The following is an 18,435-nucleotide window of genomic DNA, read 5'->3' as shown; positions in this document are numbered from 1 at the left end:
AGCCTTCCAGAAGTGCCATTGCCTAACACAGTGGTGGTGATCCTACGGCATGCGTGCCAAAGGCGGCACTCAGAGCCCTCTCTGTGGTCACATGTGCTGTCGCCCCAGCCCCACCTCCCCCTGCAGCCCCCTCTTCACCAACAGCCCCCCTGGAGGAGAGTCACCCCCGGGCGCAGCCTGCGCGGAGCAGTGCAGCCAAGGACATGGCAGCCGGGTAATGGGGACAAGACTCCACTCTTGTGCCCCATCACACACAGATGATGCTGCAGGACGCGGGCGGAGGGCATGGCAGCCATGGCACTGCTGGGCCACCTGGGCGATCTGCAGTGGGCTATGGGGGTGCTGGGTGGACCTGCGGGCAGGAGGAGCAGGGTGGTTTTTGGGCACTCGGTCTCGAAAAGGTTCGCCATCACTGGCCTAACATATCAGTAAAATGGGCAACGTTGGTTGAAAGTAACACACAACTCAGTTTCGTAGATCCATGGAGGCGAGGCAAAGTCTTCCAGACCAGCCCCTCCACACCCACACTTGCCATGTGATGCGCCACCTTGGAAATTTCACGTCAGACCTATTTTCCCCCCCCCAAAGGTCTTTGCACCCTCCTTTTTTTATTGAAAAGTTTTATAAAAGTTACAATATACACCCCAAAGCCCACTCACCCTAACCCCCCCTCCCCCACTTCCCAGAGCTGAGTACAGGGTTACAAATATAATAATCATAATCTAACAAACATTAACCAACTATATAAATAACCAAATCCAACACTGGAAGTTTTTAAGAAGAGACTGGACAGCCATTTGTCCAAAATGGTGTAGGGTTTCCTGCCTGAACATGGGGTTGGACTAGATGACCTCCAAGGTCCCTTCCAACTTTACTACTATTACTATTACTATAATGCGCTTTAACTCCCCTTTAACATAAATATAAACAAATTAAAAGTAAACATAATAATATAAGCAAGTTAATATCCTAATTATTAAACAATACAATATCCAAATTGTTAAACAATACTAATACTAAAAATAATAATAAAACTAATAAAAATTCTACTATAATAAGCTATTAAGAATAATACTCTAAAATTTACTCATAAGCTAGATGGAACTTTTTAGTCCCATATTTATTCTGAATCTAATCTATCCATCTTCTCCAGACCGAAATGTATCTTTCTTGTGAATGATCCTTCAGATAAGCAGAAATCTTAGCCATTTCTGCTAAATTTAACACTTTAAGCATCCATTCTTCTCTAGTAGGCAAGCAATCCTTCTTCCAATATTGCCCTACCAATAACCTTGCAGCTGTGCACCCTCCTTAACTAGTTCTTGGGAGCCTCACTTTTTGCCTTTCAGGTTGAGCATGTTTGTTGTTATTTATTGTTTACTGAAGCAATAAAAAAGCAGCAAAGGGGAAAGAGGGAAGGCCTGCTGACTTTGCCTGTGCTGGCTCACTACATCACTCCTTCACAGATCTCCTTCACAGATCCTCTCCTTTAGCCTCTGTTAAGCTTTGCCTGTTCCTTGTGAGGAGAAAAAAAAACAAAGCACTATTTGAGATGGCCTTCCATCACAAAAATATCACCATCGCATTACTTAGGCATGCAGCCCAGGGGCTTTGCAGATGGACTGCCAGAAGATTCTGGCTTGTACATCCAAGGAGAGGTCTTCCTAGGCTAACCATGGAAAAAATCATCTCCCTCAAATCTGCATTGTTCCGTAGGAAAATCCCAAATCCTGGCTCTTGTTAATGTGGCACTAGCTCAAGCCATGACTCATACAGTGAATTACTTATCATACCCTTTCAGATTAAGCCTTTCATTATTTCATGATTGTTATATAATTATTTCCATAATGGGGGGGAGGAGGGGCTTCGTCTGGACCTGTCATGAGAAGTGGGATTTATGCTCCTTTTGCTCCTTTTTCAGACAAAAGCCTTCCGAAGAAACTTACACCAAGACAAAAAGAAGAGAAAAAAGTTTTTAAAAAACCCACACACAACTTAAAACGAGAACCTATCTTTGAAAGACAGGAGTAAGCAGAGTCATAAGACGCCACATATTGGTTAATCAGTTTGATCCTTTGGGCTAATTTAAGGAATGGCATGGGAGCTGAGTGTCGGTCAATATTTTCTACATCAATTAATTAATGTTCCAGTCCCACTTAAAGCAATAGCTTTCCAGAAAAAAAAGACAAGAATTCCTGAAATGGACCTCTTTCTTCCTGGTCTTTGACTGTTGACATGATCTCAGGATTTGCAGGGCCACCACAGCCCCTTAATCCTCTTTTCTCTTCCCTCCCTTCTAATTTGTTAATTCTTCTCCAGATGAAGAACCCCGCTTCAAGCAACATTGTTGTTGCTCACTCTTTTCTTCTTTTCCTAAAGATTCCACTTATATGGACTGAATGGAGTCTCGTGTCTGAGCAATAGTAACCTAACCGTGGCAGCCTAAACAGGAACCCTATTTGATTTTTTTTTAAAAAAAAATATATTTTTGCAACATCCTTTTTCAAAAATAATAATAACGTACCATGTTTCAAAACAAACCAATGATTAAGCCTCTTGTAGCTGATCGTAGTGCTTAGGACTACCTATGTTCCCAATAACCTCTTTTAACAAACAAGGATTTTGCAAAGAACACTCTCAAATTAAGGATTTAGAGTTTCAGAAAAGACCAAAGAAATCTGTGTTAGAAACACCTGTTCCAGAACAGTTCTTAAATAAGTAAGGATAAATTTCCTGACAGTTAGAACAATTCATCAGTGGAACAACCTGCCTCCAGAAGTGGTGAATGCTCCAACACTGGAAGTTTTAAAGAAGAGATTGGGCAACCATTTGTCCAAAATGGTATAGGGTTTCCTGCCTGAGCAGGGGGTTGGACTAGAAGACCTCCAAGGTCCCTTCCAACTCTGTTGTTGTTATTATTGTTGTTGTTTATTCATTACTTTTAGATAGAGGCTTTCAGTATGGTTATAAATCTACTTCTACCCATAGGTGCTAGAACTGAAATATATATAGGAAACGCAGGAGCTGTTGCCCTAGTTCAGCCTTTCTTGGATGAGATCCTCTTGTGAGAATGTTTGCCAGAGAAGAAAGGTGGGGTGCAAACCTAATAAAGCCCCCAAGACTGAAAGAACTTCCTTCTTCAGAAGTTCACAGGGAACATGTGGAGAATAAGAAGACCAATGATGCAGAGAAGAGACATTAGAACACATCAATGGAATTTCCTTTAGTGGGAAAGTCAAATTACTTGAGTTAGAGAAAGACTTGACTGGTCTTAATTTCAGAAGCAAAGAAGAGGCACTTTAGATTTATTTGTGCATTTATAAAAGTTACACTGAATGAGCGTATTTGCACTCTTATTGACCCAACTGTTGACAGATCAGTCTGTAACTTTTGTTATAAGCAAAACACGTTTATAGTCTTGGCTAGAATATTCCCAGAAATAATGAATCAGAAGTATTGATTTTTTAAGCAAAGCACAGCACTGACTGACAGTTATTTATAATATCTTTTTTCAGGAATGTTGATGAATTCGTTCTTCCATTTTTTTTTTTTTTTTTTTTTGGCATTGGATCTGATTCTTGAATTTGTACTTTGTTTTACTATCTTGACACATTTAGTGGGAGAATAAGCCTCCATTCTGTGATCAGTTTGCATTTTGGAACAGAGATAGTCTAGAATATTGATTTCATTTTTAAAAGTGCCACAAATACAATGAATGTAATGAACTGGTATCTTTTTCTCTCTCTCTAATTTATTCCTGTAGGCGCACCAGACGACAGGACATCCGAAATGGAGACCCTCTAACTCACTGCTCAGACCTCCAGCATCCCGGTGAGTTATAATTTATTAGGCTCACACACAAACACACACACACACACACACACACACACTTCCGTAGCTCACAAGACTGTACAAGGTTAGAACCAAATAGCATATCAGACATTAACTTCTATCTACTGGAAAATCTTGTTGTTGTTACCAGTAGTTGCAAAGTCGTGTCTGACCCATTGCGACCCCATGGACAACATTCCTCCAGGCCTTCCTGTCCTCTACCATCTTCTGGAGTCCATTGAAGCTCAGGCCTACTGCTTCAGTGACTCCATCCAGCCACCTCATTCTCTGTCGTCCCCTTCTTCTATTGCCCTCAATCTTTCCCAGCATTAGGCTCTTCTCCAGTGAGTCCTTCCTTCTCATTAGGTGGCCAAAGTATTTGAGTTTCAACTTCAGGATCTGGCCTTCTAAAGAGCAGTCAGGGAAAATCTGACTGGAAAATCTACCCTCCATCAACTATAGGAAAAAAAAATTATACCCATCCCCCAATTCTTTGTGTTTTAATTTTTTTTTTACAAATTTTATTTATAATACAGTTAAAAACAAAAAAACATTGGATTTAACGTGACATTCCAGTATATACATTCTTATCAGATTATTCCACTTTTTACAATCAATTCTTCATCTCTACATATACATCTAAGTTTTATATACAATACTAAAATAACATGTATTTCTGTCTTAACATTCATCTTTAATCCTGACCGTCCTCTTCAAATTCCTCCAGCGGTAAAATTTATCCCAGGTTTCATAATAAACTGATCCACATTTGTCTTTTAATATCATTGTGAGCCTGTCCATTTCCGCACATGCTAATATTTTATGTATTAACTCTTCCTCTGTGGGAATTTCCTTGCTCTTCCATTTTTGCGCATAAGCAAGCCTAGCTGCAGTCAGGATGTGTAGCAGCAGGTAGATTGTTCCCTTGTCGTATTTTTCTGTCGTTATTCCCAACAAGAAGAGTTCAGGTTTTAACTCTAAGTCCAGTGTTAATATATCCCTCAACCAGTTTCGTGTCCTGTTCCAATACTCACGAGTCTTTGTGTTTTAATTTAATGGAAATCCAACTGACTTGGTTTCTTTTCAACTCTATTGTGTACATGAACTGAGGCAGCCTGGACTGTTTTCCCAGAGCTTTGCCTTCCTACAAAATGCAGCAGCCCCCTCTAGTGGACAAAGAAAGCCACTGCCACGTTTTGCTGATCAATCACAATCCCTAGACTTTTAACAGTTTAGGGGAGCAGAAAATTGCGCATAAGCATGCAGAAAGCTTGCAAACGGGCAAATAAGCAAATCAGATTGCTAGCAGAAAAGTTGGTGAAAGGGGTTACCGCAACATCCGGGAACAGAGGGATCCTTCTGGTCCAAGATTTAGAATGTCGACTGCCAGCTGACTTTGAATATCGCTGTGTCTAATTCTTCCTTTCAACTGTTTTTCCCCTTGGTAATTTCCAAGCCCCTCCATTTCTCTCTCCAATGCATCAGTTTTGCTTCAAACAATCTTTTTTTTAAAAAAAAAAAAAAGTCATTCCACTTGCATCCTGGAACAAACAGCGAGAACATCTGAATGGCTGCTTTCCTAATTGTTTCATATCTGCTGGCTTGCTAGCTGTTTTCTTCTCTGAGACTTTCCCTACTTTGATAGCTGAAGCTCGTTAAGGTGATATGTTTGATTAGTCTGTCATCAACATGAAAGCAACCAGCCTGCTTGCTGGCTTTCTCCTGGGGACATCAGTTTAACAAACAGAGTTTGTTTGCCAAAGTCAACAGCCAACAGGATCTGACAATGGATTGCACTGCAGGAGACAACGTATCTTTCACTTGGAGAACAAAAAGGCTGAAAAGGTTTTGATTGCCAAGCTCTCGCCTCTTAAATGCCCCCAAGAGGCCGCCCGTTAATAAAGATTATCTGGAATCCAGACACTGCCATGGACTCCAAACAAGAAGACTTGCCCCTTTGAAGCCCCAGAAACCCAGAAGCAAAGGATTCCGGGGTAGTTCAAAGATTAACTATTTTATCTCGGGATTAGCATTCACCAGCATGTCTGACAAACTCGGCTGCAGCCATCAAAAACGTGTGAGGAGAAAATGGTCAGTGCAAAGTTGGGCATGCTGAGCTAATGGGCTTAGACGTGCCTAAGTCTGCGTAACATTAAGATGTGAGTCTTTCAGATGCCAGGTCAGGCCATGTCTGATCGTTTCCAGGACCCAGGAGTCGGTCGTGGTCTGCTCCCAGACCCTGATGAAATTTCCTAACCGACCCCCAATGGGAGTATCCTGTTTGGCGTCACTTGGTGCGTTTAAAGGATCTGCCTCCCGCTCCCCTATATGGGCGTCTGGACTGGAACTGGCCCCTGGCTCCCGGGCTCTGGCGATCCTGGGTTCGATCCTGTCTGGGGTAGAAGGATCGTGAGCCTCTGGGCCAGTCCCAGGATTGCCCTGATCGAAAGGGCTGCCTCCATTCCCAGGGGCTTCCTGGGCGGGAACCCTGTCTCCGGAAGTCCTGACTGCCTCTCCTGTCTAACTTCTTTGATGGGTGTACTAGGATTTTTTTCTTGTCTCTGCCTTCGCTGACATGTGGGTCCAGAATGGAACCAAATAGGTCTACTCCACTGTATTTGGACGTCGAAAGACGCCATTTGGACCTCAGGTCTGTCTTCCAATTTTTGAGCCATAGTAGCCTACGTGAGGCCACTGTGGCCGCAATGGATCTAGCCGCATACTTTGTTGCGTACAGTGAAGCGTCTGAGACAAATTGCGAGGCCGCGAGGAGCTTGGCCAATGTTTGGTGTATTCTGACCTGGTCTGGAGGCACCGTGCCTTGCAGTTCCCTCAGCCACATGATGCTGGCCCTCGCGAAGAAAGATGAGGAAGTGGCTGCTCTGGCCGCCCAGGCTGCAGCCATATGGGAACGCCGGAGTGAGTGTTCAAATTTCTTCTCCTCAGGCCTCAAGACCTCCGCCATGTCTCCTGGAATCGCGGAGGTAGAAAATAATGAGATTAATGGGTTATCGACAGTGGGAACCTCTAACATGTTAGAGAAGGAGGGAGATAGATTGAAAAGCTTTCTTTCCGCGCGGTTTGGTGCCGGTGGGCTTGCAAGTGAGGACCATTGTTCCTCCAGCGTGGTCCTGAAGACCTCCGCACATGGGATGTACTTATCTTGTGGAACCTTTTTGGCAAACAGAGGATTGGCCTCCTTGCTTGTTGAGGGCTTCTCATCCTGTACTGATGTTAGGTTGACTGTGGAAACAGCCTTTACCAGGAGTGATTTTAGGAGCGCTGGGTTAAAGAGTCCAGAGCTCGTTGCCTGCTCAGGTGCCGTCTCCTCGTCCTCCGAGAGGGGCATGTCTGACATGTCGAGGTCCACTGAGTCACCCTCTCCCAGTTGAGAGGAAGTTTCAGAGGTGCTGGTAGGGGGTGGCCTAGCCCGACCCTTACGGGGTGTGTGAAAGGCCACTTGTCCCTTAGAAGCCATGAACTGGGAGAATGCATCCTGCATGAATGCATGGAATTGTGCCGACCAAATGCCCTCCTGCGCTTTGTCGTTAGAGTGAGGCGCTGGGGTGCGGTCGGGTGAAGAAGCTGGTGAGGAGGGGTTGGAGGAGTCTAACTGTTCAGTTTCCCCAGGAGGAGACCAAGTCTTAAGCACTTCCTCGGCAGTAGGGTCTGTGCTGGGTGCCACCGCTGGGACAGGGGAAACCGAATTTGTCCCATTGGCATTGGTTCTCTGTGCCCTGCTAATTTGTCTTTCTAAAGCCAAATGTCTCCTCAAAGCCTCTCGCTCAGCCGTTTTAGACTGTCCCTTCTGAGAAAGGTGTTTTGTTTTAGCTTTCTTCTTCCCCCCCACCTCAGATTCAGAAGATCTGCGTTTTTGTTGTTGCTGTGGGGGGGACAATTGAGGGACCTGTGTGACTGAATACGAGACATTGTCTGCCATTGTGCCAGACACCCCGAGTAGGTAGTGCCTGGAGTGGGGGACAGGATACGCAGATCAGATGCAGATGTTTGGGGCTGAGCCCTCCTCTGCCTATACAAACAATGGCCGGACAGACAGGAGTCTTTGGACAGAAGATCCTGCAAGGCAGTGACTAAAGGTCACTATAGGAACAGTCAGAGAAAAATACTCCTCCTCACCTCCTCACTTAGTCCAGAGAAAGTGCAGTTTATACCTCTCTCTCCCCCTGTCTGTGGCTGTGGCAGCAGACCACGATCAGAAAGGGTTCTCTTCCTTTTCCCTCTTCCTTCCTCCTGTCTCAGTTTCTTGCGATAATCCCGGATTTTAGCTTAAGGGCTGCCCCTTTGTCTGCAAGGGAATGGAGTCCGGATGGCCCCGCCCCCAAGGGAAAACGGCGGGAAGGTCCGTTCGCTCAAAATGGCGAATGGGGAAGAAACCACGCCTCCTAATGTTAGCCCGGGAATCCACGAGGTTCAAACAATGGCGGATCTTTGACTCTGAGGCTCTCGCGCCGCTCCGCTGGTCTATGCCGAGCGGCGCCGCGGTTTAGCCGCTTTCCGCGCGGCTCAGCTGTTTCGCGCTGAGCGGCGCCTCGTTCTATCGGCCCCAATCACGCTTTCCGCGCGGCTCAGCTGTTTGGCGCTGAGCGGCGCCTCGTTCTATCGCCCGAACCGCTCAGCTGTTTGGCGGCCCCGGAGAGCGGCGAGCCATCCGGTAGTGAAACCCCCGCCCCAACAGCTGCTCGGTGGGCCGGTTATCGGCGGGCGAGCGATCCGGTCCGGCTCCAAGCCTCCCGTTAGTCCCTGACGCCCCACTCACGAATCCGCCGATCCCGGCTGCCTCTCTCGAGGCCTATCCGCTGCCAGACAAATTTTCGTTCAACTGGAGGAAGAGGGGATTCCCTTTTTTTTTTTTTTTTTTTTTTTTTTTAAGTTAAGTTAGTTTGTTCTGAGAGCTGCTTCTCGCACTTCTACCAGGCTTCGAGACTGAGTCAAAACTGGGGTCACGCCCAAAGGAAGGGGTGTGGCCCATGTCCACCCTTGTGCTGGCAGAAAACCAGTGGCATAAATTCTGCTACTTGTCAACTGGAGTTCTTCCACTTTCTGAGGGCAATGAGTAAGGCTGGCCTTACCTACTGCAGGCCGAGTTAAGAAAGGAGTTGGTGGATTTCCCTGGCTTTGTTTCCTCTTTGACCAAGCACCACCTGCAAGGGGGCAGGTGGGGAGAGTTCAGAGGGGATGCTTGGAAGGGCAAGGCTGCCACCTGTATCAGGACTGACTAAGTAACTGGGGACAGGCTTAATACGAAGCTGAGGGGGAAGCAGAAGGAATGTCCTGCTCAGCGCAATGGCCTCATCGCCCCTGTTACTTTGGGGCTATTTCCTAACATGAGAAGAGAATTCTTCTGAAGGAGCCTCATTGCCAACTCACACATTATGTTAGACGCCTTCAGCTTCCAGCTCTTCCTCAAGTGCAGTGGGCTTGCTTTAGCCATTCTGATGTAGAAGCTGGAGCTCATTGTCACCTCATAAAAGAGAGTCTCTTTGTCTGAAAAGATTCTTCTGATTTTCACCTACCAGAGGCTGCTCTGGCTCTTCCTCCTACAGGTGAATATAGGCATGGTGGAGGCATGGGGTGTAGCAAAAGGCCAAGTGACTCTGTGGGTCTTGAAAACAAGGACAGGGGAAAGATCAGTCATGTGAAACGTGTCAGCAGAAGCAGTGGAAGCACTATAGTGTCCCCAGCGGCAACCGAAGCCACAAAGGGCCTCTGTCCTTGTGCAGCATAGGACCAGCCCTGTTTCCAAAGTGCATTCCCTCCATGCTTGAAAAACAAGTTGAGCACCCTTTCAGAAGAGTATTAGGCTCGTAATTTTAAGGATGTGACAAGTGCTGGTTGGGCAGTACCTGGTCCAATTAATTCTGGCGTCCCATCTTCCCTGCAACACAAGCCAAATGTCCGTGGGCTGGAGGAGGCACAACGTGCCAGAGCAACCTAAGCTGGTTGCTTAGAGCTGATTCCGGATCTTGGCTTGCACACCCCTCTTCATTGTTTAGGATGGGTAACAATCAAGATAGCTGCTTCTACAAACATAATCAATTTACAGCTGTGGCAGCTCCTGGTTGACACAAGCAGCATGAATCCCAGATTGATGTTATTCTAGAGATGAGGTAAGGAACATAAATCCTAGATTGTATTTTGGTGGCAACCTCCATGGCATCTAGTCAGCTCCTAGTACAGAAATTGAAAAACATCCCAGGATAAGGCAGTGGCCAACTGCCTCTGGGTTTTTTTATGAAGTCACCAGGAACTGATTTTTTTAAAAAAAGAAAAGAAAAGAAATGCACCCACAAGCACACATATGTTTTCCAAGTCAGATGCACATAAATGTCGCAATTTCCCAAGCATTGCTCCTTTGCAAGAATCTGGACTTGCTTCTGTGTTCAAACCACATTCCCCCAGGTGAGATAGTCCCCTTCCACTTGTGGGGAGGGGACAGGGGGGTCTTAATGAGTGCAGACGGCCACCTTGTAGCCACTGCTTACATAATGCCTTCTCTTCCTGCTTTTTTTCAGACAACCCAAGTGGGGCCGGACTTGAAGAGAAGATTATTTATGGCGTGGAGAACAGCAGTACTTTCCTGGAGTGCAGCCCAAAATCTCAACGTGCTTTGGTCTACTGGCAGTTTCAGAAGCAAAATGAGGAGCGGAAAGAAGAGGTAAGAAGGGCAAATGTTCAAGGTCTGGGTCCCTCGGCCCCTTAATTCTGATAGTCATCACCATCACTATCAGGTATTTCCCTGAGAACTTCCATTTAGCCCGGTTTATCTTGCATCATGTAAGGACAACAATTTGGTCCATTTCATTTGGTCCATTTCAACATCCAATGAACAAAGAGCCGAGGTGGCGCAGCAGTTAGAGTGCAGTACTGCAGGCCACTTTAGCTGACTGTGTTCAGCAGGTCAGCGGTTCAAATGTCACCGGCTCGAGGTTGACTCAGCCTTCCATCCTTCCGGGGTAGGTAAAATGAGGACCCAGATTGTTGGGGGCAATGTAAATATATATATATACATTGCTTACTGGTGTACACAGCTTAGAGAGTGCTTGCACTTAAAGCGGTATATAAGTCTCATAAATAAATAAATCTCCCATTGGGGAAAGAGGCTCTCTTGTGATGGAAGCCACTCAGCAATCAGCTCCGACGTCTCCCCTCCTCCCCGCAGAATGGTTTACTCACAGAATATGATTAAGCGTTGCATGTTTCCAGGGGGATTAGTAAGGATGTAGACAGCGGAGTAGCCTGGAGGGCCCCCTTCATCACCTCATTTTTAAAAGAGCATGCCTCTTTTCCAAGCAGGCTAGACAGGGGGAAGCAGGAGGAGGTAAGAAGAAAGAAATTAATTGTAAAAGGCAGAAAACCATATTTTGTATGAAGGATTCATAGTTCATTCGTTGCTTGGCAATCGCTACGCATTTTGTAAGACTAGATTTCCAAAGTGTGCTCTGAATTCATTTTTTTTTTAAAAAGCAATGGGGAAAAGAATAGATAGTATTTCTGTATCCTCTACATCAGTGGTTCTCAACCTTTTTAATGCCGCGACTCCCAACCGGTCATAAGTTGAGGACTACTCAACCGGTCGTAAGTCGAGGACTAATCAACTGGTGCAACACCGTTTGCAGAATGGGACTTTTGGCAGGCTCAGCAGGGCAGAGACAGCCTGGACAATTCCTACTGGCTTTTGAAAGCCAATAGAATTAGACTCTATTCAAGAGAGTCTATTCTATTGGCTTTCAAAAGCCAATAGAATAAAAGGGTGTAGCACAGCTAAGGAAAAGGGGGAAAAATGGCGGACTGCATTGTTTGGCGACCCCCGTGAAATGGCCGTTCGACCCCAAATGGGGTCCCGACCCACAGGTGGAGAACCACTGCTCTACATGTGTTGGACAAGGCTCCCAACAAGCACAGCCATTCCGTGTTGACTCAAGATGAAACTCGTAATCCCGTGAGTCTGGATGGCATCCAACTGGGAACAATTAACATAGATCATAGAACATTGATTTTGTTCTGAACCATAAGGAAAACATGGATTAAATGTGCTCTGTTTATAAATCTAACAGAGTGAAATATATTCATTCAAATGCATGCTGCAGCTGCTTTAATTCAAAAACGTAGACCCGTCTCCTTACCAATTTAATTCTGTTTACGGAACAGTGGGAACAAAAAGGAAGAGAAATAGTGTTTTGCAGTGTGAGTAACTTCCCAGTGTGTGGACTTGAGGAATTGAGCATTTCACTTCCTTCTTTTATAATGTTGTTTCTTTTATATGTTGTGAATTAAAAGGATGAGAGAGGAAGAAAAAGAATTCTGCACAATAGCTGTGATTAGTAGGAAATTCTGGGAGTTGAAGTCTCCACCACCCTGGAATTTGCCCCATTTGGGGAACCCCGGAGTAGGAAGTTGCTAACCAAGTCCGGCTTTCTTCTCTTGATTCTTGTCAAGCACCACAGTCACTCAGACTGATTATTTTGATTATTAAGTCTCCTCTGATTTAATATAGAGGGGAAGAGGAATATAATCCGTTTATTATAATTATTGTTCATTCGTAGTTTGACATCAGTAACCTTTATTGTTTTCAAAGTTTATTTTCCTATTAAAGATGAGTGTTGTAACGTTCAATGGATTACATAAGGTAGTTCAATCATTCTGATTATTTATTGTGTATCTATGCTATGCAGAACAGCATCATCTCAGCGATGTTACTAATGCACTTGGTTTATTTATTGTTTAAACATGTCCATAAATATATAGAATAAGAGAAATTAAATGTTTCTAACACTAGCATGCACTCATTTTCCAAACTATCTGAGCATCCACTTTCCTTCCTTCCTTCCCTCTTTTCTTTCCTTCCTTCCTTCTTCCTTCTTTCTCCTCCTCCTCCTTTTCTTCTTCTTCTTCTTCTTCTTCTTCTTCTTCTTCTTCTTCTTCTTCTTCTTCTTCTTCTTCTTCTTCTTCTTCTTCTTCTTCTTCTTCTTCTTCTTCTTCCTTCTCCTTCTCCTTCTTCCTTCTCCTCCTTCTTCTTCTTCTCCTCCTTCTCCTTCTTCTTCTTATTCCTCCTCCTCCTCCTTCTTCTTCTTCTTCTCCTCCTCCTTCTCCTCCTCCTTCTCCTTCTCCTTCTCCTTCTCCTTCTCCTTCTCCTTTTTAAAAAAGTCTGAGAAATAACCTAGGTTGATAGAAAGTCTCCTCCAATGAGCCATCATGGCTGAATAAAGTTTCAGACTCTGTTTTCCCTGACACCTCTTTCATTAAAAGAGAACTGGAGTTCCCTACTTAAACAGGAACTTTTTTTTTCTTCCACCACAGATCAAAGTGAATGACCGTTTGATCCGGACAGAACAAGGTCTTCTTCTTCGGAGCTTGCAGCGGAAGGATTCAGGACTCTACTTCTGCTATGCGGTGGAGCATGGCTTCATGCAAACCCTCCTGAAGGTCACCTTGGAGATCATAGACACGGAACACCTGGAAGAGCTTCTTCATAAAGAAGAAGAAGGAGACAGTTCCAAGATCAAAGAGGCCTCCAATGGCATGACCCCCATCCAGAAAGTGTGGTATAGAGACTTCATGCAGCTCATCAATCATCCCAACCTAAACACAATGGATGAATTCTGTGAGCAGGTGTGGAAACGGGACCGCAAACAACGCCGACAGAGACCTGCTAATGCCCAGGTGAACCCAAACAAGTGGAAGCATCTACAAGAAAATAAGAAAGGTAGGAATAGAAGGACCCACGAGTTTGAGAGGGCACCACGAAGTGTCTGAGCGACAGTTACCTCCCAAAAAAAACCCGTTTTAATCCAAGTGAAACCTTGTATAACTGGAAATGAGATGCAATATAGATGGACGTTTTCTATGGCATTTATGTGGATGTTTACAAAGAGCTGGGAAGCTTAAATGATTTCTGCTTGATTGAAAATGGATCCAGTTTGCTGAAACGTTTTCTGCTGGGCCGCGATGTTGACCCCCCCTCCTGATGTTTCTGGAACATAAACTCGCTCTGAAACCAAAGTATGGTTTTGTGGTTTTTGCAGTGAACGAATCTGGCATTTCTCTTCGGACTGAAGTAGAGAGGACTATCATTGGTTGTGCTGCCATTTTGAAAAGGAATTCTGAGGAGAAAAAAAAATGCTCTCTGGGACTTTCGTTTGAACTTGACTAAAAAAAAACTGCATGGATTTCGGAAAGCTAAGGAATAGAGACTTCACACTTGGTTGTATGCAAGACCTTTCCACCCTTTTTGCCTACTAGTTCTCTTGTTTATATATGTACTGGAAGAATGGAATTAATACTGTATGCAATTACTCATTAGAGTCACATGGACATCAACCATTAATTACCTGAAGCCGTGGCAACAGCAGATGGATTGTTCTGGTCCTACTACTGATGACTTCCCTAACGTTTGACTTAAAGATGTATTTTATTAAACAAACTATTTAAATATACCACAACCAATATGCAGTCAAAGATAGCTCTTTTGGGGGAGGGGGGAAGATAGAATAGGATTTTTGTCTCATAATATTCTGATATTCTAATTGTTATTTTATTTTTTTAATTAGGAAAAAAGCTCCAGGTTTACGTTTGCAAGGTTTTAATTCTTTGTTTAGGAAATTGAGTCAAACAATAAGCAAACTCAACTAAACTGCAGGTGATTTATATTATAAGTACCTTTTATCTAATTTCTTAGCAGAGCTATTCCGAGAAGGGTTTTATCTCATGGAACATTTCTCTTTCCTTGTTTCTTCCATATTCCTTCTGAGCTCCTTCATCTTATCTTATGCTCTGATACAAAGGGAAACAGATTGAAACAATGAAGGGAAACTCAAATGACTTAAGCTGTATATTTTCTTTTTAAAAAAGATTTTGGAAGACTGTGAATAGCATTAAAGTATTTCTTCTGCTCATGATCTTATTATATGGATGGCAAACATAGAACACTGTAGGATGAAAAATCCTTGATTTGTTGATATTTTATAGCAGTGATTTTCAACTGGTCTAGAGAAGCAGAATATGCCTCAGTTTATAAAGAACCAGACTTACTTGCCTACATTGCAAAGCAGACAATATTGTGTCATATTTGTGACAGGACACAAATCCAAGTTAATGCATCAAAACTTAGTCTAAAATAATAATTATGAATAGGACACATCCTATGTCTTGGGATGGAAGACGGAGTCAAGGGTGAATTTCCTGAAGATTAAAAATCTGGAAACCACTGAGTTAGCAAAACTAGGATCCAGTCGGTCCAAGCTACTGTAAGAAAGGTAAAACATGAGCCACACATGCAGTCATATCTACCCTGACATGCAGTATGTAATGCACTGACCTGTAGTGAATTAAATGCATATAAGGTTAGAAACTGCACTATTTCATTGCTAGATGCAAGGTTTCTTCTCTCTATACTATAAGCTCACCATGACTAATGAAAATTCCACTCATTTCAGTAGACCTATCCAAATTTTGCTCAGTTTGGACCAAACCCAGTATTCTTTTTTCTCCTTGGGCAGTTTTTGGACCTTCCCAAAAAAGTGTTCCCAGAATTTCATACATTTTGAATACAGAAAGCATCTGTATTAATGCTTGAGCTTGCAGATTTGTTGGGATTATTTAAACTGTACTGAGAATTTCAAAAGTTATTAAGATTTTGCCCTGAGTTTCTCATGATAACAAATGACTTCCATCAGCAGTTTTTGAACACGAGGGCTAGCTTTTACAAATCCTGATGTATCTTCCAGTAATGAGCTTTAAAAAAAAAATGACAAAATGCACCATATTTTTTATTCTTCAGCAGGCATTTTAAGTTGCAGTAATTAAATCTGAATGTGAATATTACTATTTTCTCTCTCTGTGTGTGTATGTGTGTGTGTACACAACTATTCTGCAGTCCTACGTGACCACATTTATTTTGGCAGAATTTGCAATGAACTTAACTGGACTAGACTTTTGATTAAACAGGATTAGAAGTGTGGTTCCAGAAGGCAGATATTGATTGTGTGGAGGAAATGTTCTGAGTTCACCCATCACCCTCAGTCATGGCTTTAATGATGGTTTGTTGTTTAAACCACAGTAGACACCGCAAGCTAAGGAAAACTAAGGAAACTTATGCCTTAACTCAAAATTTGAAATTAGCCATAGTCCTCTTTACAAAGTAGCTTGTCATTCATGCCCATATTTGACTTGAGAACAGAAATGTGCAAACCAACCCACAACCGATCCATGTTTGCATCCACTGAAGAGCTTCTGTCCCACTCAACGGGTGTCTGTTCCACGCCTTGCACACAAAATGCCAGAGATGCAGTTATGTCAGCCTGTGAACTTTGTTCTTGTGTAATGTATGGATGGACAATGAGATAAAATAATGAGAATCTGCAAGCTCTCCTGGCTGGCTGAAGGATCGCAGTCCTGATATGCATATTTAAATTTGGTTTCTTTGCTTAGATGTCTCCTTGGGCATCAAATATAGAGACCCTTCCTCGCCTTCCCAGTTTTTGTTGCACTTGGCCAAAATCTCCTTCCCCCACATGGCCCTGTTCATAACAAGGGAAAGAAATCCTTTCAGGAGAATCCCCTCCTGTTGGGCACAAGGACATTGCATCATCTGTCCTAGATCCTTGCTTTTCATTAAGGGAGATCTTGTTCTAGACCAGTGGTTCTCAACCTTTTTAATGCCGTGACCCCCCAACCGGTCGTAAGTTGAGGACTACCCAACCGATCGTAAGTCGAGGACTACCCAACCGATTGTAAGTCGAGGACTTTCCCTGCCTGGGAGCGCTGCGCATGCGTGGTGCCGCCCCCTGCGCCGGCCGAGGGGTAGCTGGCAAGCGGCAGAGACGGCGCAGGCCGACCACCGGCTGGGCCACCAGCTGGCCCAGCCCAAGGGAGGTAAGGCACCCGCCGGGCCCCACGCACACCAGCAACCCTCCCTGCACCCGCCAGCCTCCCACCTCCCACCCTCAGCCCTCTTTTACTTACATTTTTAGTAATTGCTCAGCAGGGAGGGGTGGAAGCTTCCAGACAGCTCGCCTTCGCTGCAGACAACTTGCAGCACCGTTTGCAGAATGGGACTTTTGGCGGGCTCAGCAGGGCAGAGACAGCCTGGACAATTCCTATTGGCTTTGAAAGCCAATAGAATTAGACTCTATTCAAGAGAGTCTATTCTATTGGCTTTCAAAAGCCAATAGAATAAAAGGGAGTAGCACAGCTAAGGAAAAGGGGGGGGAATGGCGGACTGCGTTGTTTAGCGACCCCCGTGAAATGGTCGTTCGGCCCCAAATGGGGTCCTGACCCACAGGTTGAGAACTGCTGTTCTAGACACAAGCACATTCCTCAGGGCCTCACCCATCCCCTTGGAAGGAATTTCCCTTCCTCAGAGGGGGGGGGGGGAGGAAGGAAACCTGAGCTGGCCAAGGCAGAATCCCCAGATGATGGAGCCGAATGGACTGGCCCAATGGCAATCGATCATGGAAAAACTGTGCAAATGTGCTAACATTTGAATCACCAGATATCATGGTATTGAACAACTACTCTCCATCAGATGGATCTTATGGCCATGCCTAATACATTATTTGGACTTATACTGATGAGGTTATCTAGTTTGGGTAATGAAATGTCTGCAAGAAAACAAGGTCTCTTCTTCACTTCCTCTCCGTAAGCCCTTCTCCCTTCTAGCACTGATGATACTACCAAGTTGGGTAATGAAACGTCTGCAAGAAAACAACTCGGCTCAGAGAGCACCAAGGATCCCTCATAATTATTTATATTGGGAAGAGCAGGCACTGGAGTTCCCTGCATATTGATCCAATGAGGATCCTTGGCACAATGCCCCTGGCTCAAGTCAACTCAACTGGGACTGTTGTTGTTGTTGTTGTTGCAGTATGGCTGCTTATTGACCTGTGTGCTTCTGAAGCCATTTGAAAATGAATAACAGTCAAATGCAGTGTTTTCCAAATTGGGTAGACTAGACATTCTAAAACCATTTCCATTCTATTAAAATAGTTTTTAAAAAATGGTAAAATCCATTGGAAATTAACGTTTTGAATCGCAGACATTAAACCTAGGCAAAGAGCGATCTCGTATTTCTCAAAGTCTTCCTAAAAGTTCTTTTTCTAAACTTTTTTATTCTCTGATTTTTCATTTCTGATTTTTGCCTGGCACATTTCTACAATTTTTTCATATTTTCTTAAAGACTCCTAACTTGTTTTCATCTCATTTCCAAGCTGCCAGAAGGCTATCTGTGTGGCCCCATCAGTCTTCAGAGATTTCTGAGTCTTTCCATGGCGTTAGCAGAGAGTTCTGCCACCGACATTAATTCATCTGGATTTTGTTGGGATTTTTTTTACCAAAAAACCCCCTACACATTCTTTCTCTCCAAACTGAAACTTCACTGTTGTAATTCTTAGCAGGCATACTTGAAATACCACAGTGCTGAGGGTTCTATTGATAATCTGACGTACCCAGATTCATTAATTTCCTTTCCATTTTTTTCAGTGATTTTATCATTCAAGTGAAAACTTAATTTCTAAGAGATATAAATTCTGTATTTTTAATTTTAAATAAACATTGAACACTATATTACTGTTATTTCATAAATTTTCC

At 43.9% G+C, this 18,435-nt stretch overlaps 1 protein-coding gene across 1 annotated transcript in view; it reads left to right on the top strand.

Annotated features, from left to right (window-relative positions):
• SEMA3A (semaphorin 3A) overlaps positions 1 to 15,672 on the top strand; it is a 172,103-nt gene extending 156,431 nt beyond the window's left edge. Inside the window, exons 15-17 of the mRNA XM_039345190.1 lie at positions 3,764 to 3,831; positions 10,365 to 10,507; positions 13,150 to 15,672. Of these exons, the coding sequence (XP_039201124.1) occupies positions 3,764 to 3,831; positions 10,365 to 10,507; positions 13,150 to 13,605 (667 nt within the window). The 3' untranslated portion in view covers positions 13,606 to 15,672. The remainder of the gene's footprint in view (positions 1 to 3,763; positions 3,832 to 10,364; positions 10,508 to 13,149) is intronic.
• The last annotated feature ends 2,763 nt before the right edge of the window (positions 15,673 to 18,435 follow it).

The sequence above is a fragment of the Crotalus tigris genome, unplaced genomic scaffold (genome assembly GCF_016545835.1).
Source record: "Crotalus tigris isolate CLP2741 ecotype Arizona unplaced genomic scaffold, ASM1654583v1 scf7180000017945.11477521024:1554073, whole genome shotgun sequence".
NCBI lineage: Eukaryota > Metazoa > Chordata > Lepidosauria > Squamata > Viperidae > Crotalus > Crotalus tigris.
This window is presented reverse-complemented; position numbering and strand designations above follow the sequence as displayed.